At 48.5% G+C, this 10,765-nt stretch overlaps 1 protein-coding gene across 1 annotated transcript; it reads left to right on the top strand.

Annotated features, from left to right (window-relative positions):
* Window positions 1-1,389: 1,389 nt before the first annotated feature.
* On the top strand, window positions 1,390-9,751 carry LOC128726989 (protein I'm not dead yet-like). The gene is made up of 9 exons (XM_053820845.1): window positions 1,390-1,563; window positions 6,630-6,727; window positions 6,819-7,332; window positions 7,401-7,483; window positions 7,550-7,798; window positions 7,872-8,078; window positions 8,160-8,257; window positions 8,318-8,598; window positions 8,659-9,751. The coding sequence occupies exons 2-9, from the start codon at window positions 6,684-6,686 to the stop codon at window positions 8,947-8,949; spliced, it is 1,767 nt and encodes a 588-aa protein (XP_053676820.1). The 5' UTR covers window positions 1,390-1,563; window positions 6,630-6,683; the 3' UTR covers window positions 8,950-9,751.
* The last annotated feature ends 1,014 nt before the right edge of the window (window positions 9,752-10,765 follow it).

Raw genomic sequence — 10,765 nt, 5'->3', positions numbered from 1 at the left:
TTCAAACGCATCACTATGCTGATATATGCATGTACTTGGGGTATTGAATAGCGCATCGGAACTGCAACGTGTTGTTCCGAGCGCAATCTCATCTAGGAGGAATTTGCATGGCGAGTTATGAGTGTTATTTCACAACCTTGTTCAATCGAGACAAGCAAGAAGGATACCAGCACATTTATATAAACTATTAATTTTAGAACGACTCTATTGTAAGTAAACCATCAATACCTTTATAACTCCCATCAAAGTTAGCAAAGTCACCCGAGAATTGGGAAATTTAGACTAACGTTTCTAGCATCCAAATCTAACCGCCAACAAAATAAAACGTACGTTAATGAACCGGCTGTTGCATCAGGCCGCACGCTTCTCTGAGTTTCGTGACGAAGGCAGTTTATTTCGTCATAGCACTGCAATCGTATCTTTCGAAACTGTGTCTCCTACAGTGAATTCCCTTCTTGATGGGTTGACCCAGACTCACTTATCTTTTGCTTCGTGCTCGTTTTTTTACCATTTGCATGGTGTAGTAGTATCAGAGTTGATTTCATTCATTAGGGGGATGATTCATTAATTTATAAGGATTGCTTTTAATCATAAATTAATTAGGAAGGAGCCGATCTGTATGGCCATTCAAGTACTCCTTTAGAGACAACATTTAAGCTTCATGCCTAATGCCTTGTTTCGGAGTATAATGGAGCAGTGATCGCGTTCAATCAAATGTAACATAGAATTATTTTGCATAAAATCTTCCCAAAAAGAAACCACCCCATGTGGTGCGCATATGTTTCTCCTAACCATTCAACGATAGCGCCAGGGAACTCATCCAAACCCGCAGCATGAGTGCGTGCGGTCTTATGCGACGGTTATGCGACTCCATCGCTTCTATCCCTTATGTAGAACTGCATTTATGTGGATTATGCGAAACATGTTTCCTTTTATAAGGAAAAATGATCCGTATTTAAATTCTAGTTGTCTGTTTGGTATCTTTAAATATCGTGCTTGGTACAAAAATATAGAAGTTTTTTTTATGCTGTGAACGCAAGCATAATGCTTAACATGTTGGTGGACAATATGTTGGTCTCAGAAAGTTGCAAGCAAAAGAATTTATTCCTCCAAACAGGAGTTATAGTTGAAGCAAAAAAGTAACATAACTTCACTCTATAGTGCAACAAAAATTCAACACCAATTGGTAGCTCTATTTTCCACCGTTGTTAGCGACGTTACACAAAATCCGATACTCCAAGGTTGAAAGAAAAACATACTAACCCTCCGACAGGGGTTCATTGCGCACTAGAGGGTTAAATGCTTGAGCACTGCTGTTCCTCAACGGCTGCCTGTTCGACCAGCCATGCTCGCCGGCGATCGATCAGCATTATTCCGTGTTCAAAGCGTCGCTGCAGCGGTCGCGCGTGAGTGTTCTCCCAGGGTGCAGCCGCGCGAAACGTTGGTGTGTGGTCGAGAGTGGTGGTTTGCCGGCGTGTTTGTTTGAATCGGAACGGTGCATCGGTTGCAGCCGTTGCAACTGCAGCGCCAACGGTGCAAGCAAGCAGGCGTGTGGTGGAAAAGGTACGCCGAACGATTAGAGAAGCAAAAACCTCCCCCAGAAAGGGTTTTACGGGACGTTCTGGATCTGAATTCATGCTGAAGCACACATGTTTGTTCCTCTCCCGGGGTTCGGTGGTGCGTATCGCCTGCTGCGAAGTGCCTGCGTGGTGACGGTTGTTCTGTGAGCTCGTCGAGTTAGCGCAGATGGAAAATTATCTCCCATCGCCCACCACGAGAGTTTCATGAATGTGAATTGTTCCGACCAGAAAGCGATCACGGATACCTTCCACGCACTCCTGTGCAGTTGGAAAATCTTGCATTCGTGGGAGTATGGTGTGCATGTGTGTGTGCGTGTGTGTCTGTGCGTGCTACTTGATCCTCGGGCGGTGTTTGTGGTGTGAAGTTTTAGACAAAATTCGAAGGACGGCGTGAGAGACGGCCGAGCGAGAAAGAGCGTGGGCAGAGTAAAAATAGCTTCATCATGAGGCCGGATAAAAATATCTTCGTCCGGCTTTTCTCCCAACGGGCGATCGGATGGTGATCTGATCCCAGAACGTGTCCGCTTTCCTCTTGGGTGTAGAGGAGTGCGTCTGAGAAAGAGGCACCGTATGGAATGTAGAGCGCTGGAGGAAGGCACATTTAAACGCTCAGCTCAGCTGTGACGATCGAGATCATCAGACCGGCGGATCGTCAGTTGCGATGACGACTTCATTTCCAGGAAGCGGCTCATAAGAAGCAAACCATTAGTTTGTACAATTAAACACGATTAAGCAGGATGTTGTTCCCTTTCTCTCACTCTGGTTGGTATATCTGGGTGCAGTGATGGAAAACAAACTGCATTGAGTGCAAGTCTATCCGCGTGAGCCGCCATGTTTGCAAGATGGATGTTAAGGGCACGGAGGTCTTCTCTGTAGGCCCTTGTTTTCGCTCGACCCCATCATTCGAACCCCGTACTATCGGTTGGCGGCTTATCAGCTGAGCGTTGAGTGGCGAGAATTTGATAGCTGCAGGCGATGATCTCTGACCGGGTCTGTGGAAAGTTCACAGAAGCCGTTGCTAGCGTGTTGGATCGTTCGAAAGAAGAGCCGGAACACCTCGGACGAGGAGTTCGATTGTGGCCTCTATCGGTGTGTAACGGCCGCCGTTACATAATACGCCATCGTGCATCGCCATTGCGAAGGCCAGGCGCCATATTTCTGGCACCCTCACCGCTTGTGACGATGACCCGGTCACGAACGGTTGGTAATTGAAGCCGATCGATTTCGTTGCGAACGCCATCTATCGCCTATCGTCATCAGGATAAGCAGAGGCTCGTCACGATCGTTGAAAGAACACCTCGATGCAGCTAGCGGCCTCCAGTAGGTTGAGTTTATTCACGCAAGACCAAACCGGACACGTTGTTTGCCGTTTGCATCGACATGCGATCGCTAAATAGACGCAGAAGAACCGACGAACGAAGATTGCTCTCGAACAATACACGCGGGTGTGAGTGTGAATTGGTTCAGTACTGGTTCAGCTGCGGATCCAGCTTCAAAACCATCCCGGAATGATCTAAACGCACTCGCGATCACCTGTCCAAATAACGTGAACCTTTTTTCTCTCCGCTAGCTAAAACGGACGGAGGTCTTGTGCGAGTTTTCTCGTAACATAAACATAACTTTACTGCTGATAACGCAGCAAAGTGGAGCGATAAAAATATGTACGACCTTTTTGCGGGTCGTCATCGTTTGTGCGGCTTTTTACTTTCGTAGGTTGTCTGGCATCAACAACTCGGTGGGTTTCTCGAACGATCTTCATGCAAGGAACCTGTTCCAGTTGTTTCCGTCTGGCTGTGTTTTTGTGTTGTGTCTGAGAATGTTTTTGGCCATTTTTTTTTCTTGTTTGTACGTGCCGTTGCTGCGAGTGTAATTCCGTGGAACCTAATTCTTCGAATATTTCGCTTAACTCCACCATTCGTCAACGCGTAAGTGCAATCCTTGCGAAAACGCGCTAAACCTCTTGCGAGTTCGTGTGCATGCACCCGATCACGTAGCGTCTTCACGATCGTTCGAAACCGCCTGGAACCGGTTGGGAAATTTGCAAGCAAGCGATCGTCGGAGGCATGACTTATTCATCATCGCCAACGCCATCGTCGCGGTTGCCGTGGCGGGCTCGCCTTGTGTCAATATTTGATACACGGAATACCTCGTGAACGAAGAACGATATAGCGCCCAATGTGGTATGAGGAAAAAATGAAAAATAAAAAGGAAATTCTAAACGTGCTGGGGGTGGCTAAAATCGAACGCCAATGCAACCCATTTCGAGGGTGACGCAAGCGAAACGCGCGATCAAGTTCATCACTCGCACACGTGATTATTGACGCGCAATGGCGCAACGGTTACGGCACGGGTTCGTTGGCGCTTCCGTTTCTGCATACCGCGACCGCGAGAGATAAGTTTCAGTCGTCTAAAATTAGACCATCTCCTGGCAGAGTAGGCGCCCTAGACACACGACCCTGGCCGGACAGGTGTCCGATGTGAGCCGTGTCCCCGATTTATCCTGCCTGCAAGGACGCATCCTTCTCGACGGTTACCGGTTTCGTCCGAGCCGGGAAAATTGCGTTTTCGGCGTCGGACATTAGTGACAACCGACACAACGCTTCGTCGGACAGTGCAGAACCGATTCATCGGTTTATTTTCACGCTTTCTTGCCTTCGAAGCGTGCGTTCTAGGCGGGCGTTGCGTAAGAGCTTCGACTGACCCTTGTACTCGGTTCGATGGACGGCTGTTTGGGTATCGGCAGGATGGATGATGGAATGGAATTGACGTCAATTTACGCGCCGAAACGGCCCCCAGCCTGATTGTGCCCCAAAGTCCGACCGATCGTTGTTCCGCCGTTGATGGTCATGGGAAGGATGAATATTTTTAGCGCATTATTGCATTAGGTCTGTTCCCTGGTCAGGTTAAGCTGGGGGGATGCGATTTATATGTGCACAGAATATCGAGGCATGAGATGCGAAAACAGAAATTGATTTGTGAAATCAGTTTTCTTGCGAGTTTAATCAGCGGTCCGATAAGATTGCCGGCGTTGTTATCGCTCTCTGGTGTGCTAATTCCGAGTTAATCAGCGCTCAAAGAAACCCTAGGCACACGCGGCCACCTTATCGAGGAAGAGGTTAATCCCGCGATTAAACCCGCGACATCCAAGCGGAAGATAAATCCGATGAATTGAGCAAACGGTGCATGAGCTGGCGGGCGTTTGTTGGGACAATATCCTACCGCTTAAGTAACCCACTTTCCAATGATCCTTGTGTTCTCTCATCTGGTTTCATCTGGGAATGTCCTACGGCGAGATGTAAGCGAGTGAGCAAACTCTGGTGGCTTAACCTCCTCTTCACAACCCCGTGGGGTCCACCATGTTGTGCCAACTGATAAGGGTTCTTATCAGGAGCCCGCAGTCGGGGCTGGTCCGATTGCATGACGGAAGCTTTATTTTAGCGTGTGAAGAGCCAAAGTGGCGCATTTTTTGACGTTTATTTCGGTTCGGGTAAATAACACCTTGATTAGAGGGAAGTACACCTTGGCCATAGGTCGAACTCCACCCTAGGGCTAGTGCGTACGTGCTTCAGCGCCATTGTAGTTTATCTCGAACGCAATCTCACGCAGGTACTCGCGATCCTTCGCATCGGTCAATAGCTTGTAGTGAACCCAAAAAGAGGAGAAAAAAATACACGAAATATTTTGACTCCCCTCATCGACACTATGCCTCCATCGAGCGATAAGATAACTATCGTAATTGTGCTTTACTTTCGATTTTAACTCCCGGTAGACCTGTTCCACCGATTTGCGAATAACGCTGTGCCGCGATCGAGGAATGATGAATGGAACGGGATTCCTGCGTCCGTGCTGTTTGGCTTGCGCATTCATTTCCATGCAAACGACGCTAGAAAAGATGCCGTCTGGTGATGGTGTGTTGCCAAGAGCTGGTGAAGGAAACACAAAAAAAAATCTCGGATCAGGAGAACTGGTTTCCGAGCAGTGTCCAGTTTGAGTCTGGTCAAGTTCAGTGTCACCGGAGTAGTGCTGAGGGTGCACGCTTTGGAACGACGTACAAGGCCTGGCGATCACACGAAGCTAAGAGAGCTAGAAAAAACGATTTTAGCGTTCTAAGTTCTACTACTTGAAAGACGATTCCAGCTTCGAACTCTGGCAGCGCATGATAACAGTACACACTCCTTATCGGCAGACCGCGCGCCCTTACGAAGCGAGCACATGTTGTGACGTTTCAAAAACGATTCAAATGCGCGTCATAACGAGCATGAAACGACGCAAAACCTATACACAAGTTCGTGAAGGGCCAGCAGCTTCCATGACCATGGGCGCGAATGGGGGAGTATTTTTTGTATAGATTTCCGGGGCGTCAGAAGCCGCGTTAGTTGTCGTACAAAGTACACGACAGCTGGCGCATAAATTGCGCGGTAATAATTGTGAAACTTGTTCTGGAGCCAGCGCGCGTTGAGCACGAGTTTGAATCATTCGCTACTTCCAACGGGCTTAACTAACTCGATGCCTTGTTGTTCCACTCAAGCCCCGCGATTGAGTAGAATCGCATCTAGAAGATGCACGAAACAATGCGTGAACGAAGGGCGATAATGGTCAATCGAAAACATGTTGATGGACGGTTTGCGTCCAGCAAAGTTGAATTCCCGATCGCAATGGTTCTTGGGTAGCAACCCAAAGCGAACAAGCAAGAATGTAAATTTGCTCCTCTGATAACCTTTCGCCTCTGCCGGTTCGTTTGCTTGTCGCATGAGCGAAATCATCAAAAAACGCCCCGAAACACACAAACCTAAAAGGGCAACGTCCCCACGACATGACGAGTTTGGAAACCCTTCGCGAGGGTCGACCGTGTTCGAGAAAGACGAGTGTAGGGCAATGCGCTCGTTACGATTCTTCCATAATTGGAGTACACACGTCCCTTCTGCCAGGGGACGAGCAATTAGAAAGTGCATTCCGGCGCATACAACGCGGGACGACAGAACGATGGCTCGTGTAATGATGGGTTTTAACGTCTTGCTTTCCCGCTCTCGGGCTGATTTTTCTCCGCAGGTTGAGCTACGGTCGCATCGCATGATCGTCAGTTGAAGCCCTTTCGATAGCAAGATGGCCGATCTGAAGGAGCGCGAGTTGGATGAAGCGGTAGCATTGTAAGTGCCTTTTTCCAGGCCCAATTGGGCCGGTTGTTCGTCGATTGATTGGGCAAATTGTAACGTTCTCGTTTCTTTAATAACTAACCAGGGAATCGGCGGCAGCTCCACGCGTCGGTTGCTGCAGGCGAATAGGGAAGTTCATTGGGGCGTACTGGCGCTCGATGGTCGTCATCGTTGCTCCAATGATTGCCTCACTGGTGTTCCTGATCGACACTTCTCCAGCCTACCGATGTATGTTCGTTGTGCTGACCATGTCGCTGTACTGGGTGACCGAGGCTTTGCCACTTCCCGTCACATCTATGCTACCGATCGTCCTGTTCCCGGTGCTGGGTGTGTTGGAAACCGACCGAACTTGCATGATGTACATGAAGGAGACTATGCTGATGTTCATCGGTGGTATCATCATCGCACTGGCCGTCGAATACTGCAACCTGCACAAGCGTGTCGCTCTGAAAGTGATCTCCGTGATCGGTTGCAGTCAACGGCGGCTCAATTTCGGTTTGACTGTTGTCACGATGTTCGTCTCCATGTGGATCTCTAACACGGCAGCTGTCGCTATGATGTGCCCCATCATGCAAGCTGTGCTAGAGGAGCTTGAATCGGTAAATAAAACTGGAGGCTTTCAAGTATCAATGCGCCTTCATGATGCTTTTGTTGTTTGCTTTTGCAGCAAGGACTCTGCCAGATGTACCAACGCAGTCGCAAGACGGGAGAAGAGGAAGGCATGCTCGGAAAGGGCAAGGTGGACGATGAGTGAGTTGTAATTGAGTCTTTTCACAACACGAGCACGTGCTAATCCTTGTTGACGGATCCTTTCAGCACTCCTCGACCAACAAAGACGACGCTGTGTTACTTCCTTGGAGCGGCTTATGCCTCGACGCTAGGAGGCTGCGGAACGATCGTCGGTTCCGGCGTTAATCTCACCTTCAAGGGTATCTACGAGAGTCGCTTCCCAACTGCACCTGGCATCGATTTCCCGAAGTTCATGTTCTACAACGTTCCCGGCATGTTGCTGTACACGTTCCTCACCTGGGTGTACCTGCAGTGGTTGTATATGGGCATGTTCAGGTAGATCGACATGTCCTGGCGCGTGACAGGGTCTCTTCTCACCGGTTTTGTTTTCGTCCTTTGTGCCTTGCAGACCAAACAGCCCCGAAGCGAAGGCAGCTGATATCGGTGCAGAAGGAGAAGCTGTGGCTAAGCGAGTCATTGAGACACGCTACAAGGAACTCGGACCGATGACATCACACGAGAAGAGCGTTGCGTTTCTGTTCATTGTGGCCGTGGTATTGTTCTTCACCCGTGAACCCGGATTTATCACTGGCTGGGCTGACATGTTGAACACTGTGTACGTGAGAATCATTTAAAAATAGTTTTTGAGAGTACCACAGATGGACTTAGATTCTATTTGCTCTCCGTTCTTTTGCAGTAAGATTAAGGACGCGACACCGGCCATGTTCATCGTGATAGTGTTGTTTATGATTCCCGCCAACTGGCGTTGTCTGAAGTTCTGCAGTAGGAATCCAGGTATGGTGAAGAAAGCATGACGGTAATTCTGGGATCCTCATCACCCAACTCTTTTTTTAGGACGTTTGCCAACCGAAGCCACACCGGGACTTATCACGTGGAAGTTCATCAACCAGAAGGTGCCGTGGAGTCTAATTTTCCTGCTTGGTGGTGGATTCGCGCTGGCTGAGGGTGGCCGAGTATCTGGCATGTCCACGCTGCTCGGTCAATCACTGGCTGGTCTGAAAACACTTCCACCACTACTACTGCTGTTCGTCGTCTGCCTAACAGCTCAAACTCTCACGGAGTTCACCTCCAACGTGGCCATCTGCAACGTGATTTTACCTGTGCTCGCTGAGATGGTATGTTTCAAAGGGCCTATCGAAAGGTGTCGATCTAATTCACCGTTTGTTTGATCGTAGGCTATAGCGATCGAGATCCATCCGCTTTATCTGATGTTCCCGGCAGCGATGTCATGCAGCTTTGCTTTCCACATGCCGGTAGGAACTCCCCCGAATGCGATCGTCGCCGGTGTTGGTAACATCGCGATCAAGGACATGGCAATCGCCGGTATCGGACCTTCTATCTTCACGTTACTCGTCATCTGGGCCAGCTTCCCGACGTGGGGTGTCGTCGTGTACCCAGAGTTGGCCACTTTCCCAGACTGGGCAAGGCCAGTCATCACGGCCGCCACGAATGCGACGTTAAATTAGGACGGTAAAGCCACAGTAGGTGTAGAGATGAACAATTTCGAGGTGCCTTACCACGAGAGCAGCGATTTAGTGAGACGTACTGCTTATAAAAGAGTACCGCAACTAAAATCGAATTAGGAAATGAGGTTCCGCTGGTGCGGAGTTGTTTAATTTTTGGAATATTTTCATTCGCGTACCAAAACATGTGCCAAAAGTAAGGGTGGAACGGAAAAAAAGAATGCTTCGTAGGAAGGGCGCAGACTGTTTCGGAATGTAGATGCATTTAATGAAACAACTGCCTATAAGAACGTGCATTATCGATAGTAACCAATCCGGCATGGAGCTGTCGGTGGGAGAAACATTTCAAGAAGTACTTCAACATACAATGGCTGGATACTTTGCACTGAATACGATCGCGGATGAAAGATTAATATGTACATTGTTTGTTCTTTTTTTTAAATAACATTTATCCTTTAACACACTGCACCAGGCAGCACGAAAAAAGGATACCTTCCCAAGAGCAGAGCAACAAATCGAATAGGCTGTCGAGTGCAATTTTCGAGTTAGTCTTCCAGTGTGACAGGAAGGGATCGTTCAAGCTACTTAGAATAAAGGCGACTGATACGAAGGGGTGCCGTTTGCTGTTCGTTTCACGACTGCATTTACAGGACACCGTTTCGTGAATGTACTCAACGATTGACGACAGCAGACTAGTGCAGAAGAAAATCATGATGAAAAATCGTGAGACATGCCAACGCAGTAGAAACATAGCACATAGACAATGAAGGAAGGAGAGAACGATAGAGATTAAATAAATAAATATACCACAATTGTTTACGTACGCCTGTTTCATTGAACATGCATGTTTATGCGATGCAATCGGGCGAGTTGTAATGCAACGGACACCTCAAGGATGGGCTCGTCATGTAAGTAAGCCTTCATCCGGGATCGACCTACGGATGAGCTAACATGCGCCGATGGTTGCTGCAGGCACATCGAATCGTTATCACTATCGCGAATGAAAAGGCCACCCAACGCAGCATATCAATGCCTAAGCAAAGAAAAAAGACGACTAAAAGCCGTCGCGAGTCAGTGGGAGGAATCGCAAACAATTTTGCTACTTTTGATGCAGCTCCGAAGCTCACGTTATCAACACTATCAGTGGAACAAATTGAAATTCCTCGGTATACAAATAACCCGGGTTAGTACGTGTCGATGTTTGGTAAATAGGGTTGTAATTTCCACCGACCAGCGAGCACAAACAAACATCGAACGGATGGAACGGAGGTGCGAGACTGTCCCCCTGTTTGCGATCAATTACATTTCCATTCCAGTGAGAATCGAAGCCCGCTTATTGATTAATGGATATTTTTCGGCCGCAGAGTTCAAAGCGATCGAAATTGCGCCACCTCAGTATGGCGAAGTGCTCCATAGGTGAACGCAATGTTTCCACCTGAAAGATTACCGTTTATTGCTGATTAAAACGCGGGCTACCGAACGACACGTGCACCTTCAATGGGTCCGAATTGATCCAATTCTCAACTCGCAACGAGAACCGCCACCCGATTGGCATTCAGCCACGCGCCGAAATTGTCGAAGGTGAAACTAACCCCGTGCAGTGCCCATATTCAGGCTACGTGCCGCATGGGAGTCGTTTGCCCGTGTCCAATGCCATCTAGCGATCCGTAAACGTGCTTCCTGTTTGGCGCGTCCGATCGCAACGTGCGCACGATCCGTACGATTGCCCTACAGGCCTTTTACTGACGATCGCGTCAGCTCCTTGAGACGTCATCGTTCGTCAGGCGGCATCTTGTTTGTGATTCTAGGGCCGCATTCC

This window comes from Anopheles nili, chromosome 3 (assembly GCF_943737925.1).
Source record: "Anopheles nili chromosome 3, idAnoNiliSN_F5_01, whole genome shotgun sequence".
In the NCBI taxonomy this organism is placed as follows: Eukaryota; Metazoa; Arthropoda; class Insecta; order Diptera; family Culicidae; genus Anopheles; species Anopheles nili.
This window is presented reverse-complemented; position numbering and strand designations above follow the sequence as displayed.

What these genes read in the sequence shown, in the direction of transcription:
- LOC128726989 (XM_053820845.1), top strand. Translation starts at nt 6,684, where the DNA reads ATGGCCGATCTGAAGGAGCGCGAGTTGGATGAAGCGGTAGCATT. An exon ending in TGCTAGAGGAGCTTGAATCG is followed by an intron (nt 7,333 to 7,400) that starts GTAAATAAAACT and finishes TTGCTTTTGCAG; the next exon opens with CAAGGACTCTGCCAGATGTA. An exon ending in AAGGGCAAGGTGGACGATGA is followed by an intron (nt 7,484 to 7,549) that starts GTGAGTTGTAAT and finishes GGATCCTTTCAG; the next exon opens with CACTCCTCGACCAACAAAGA.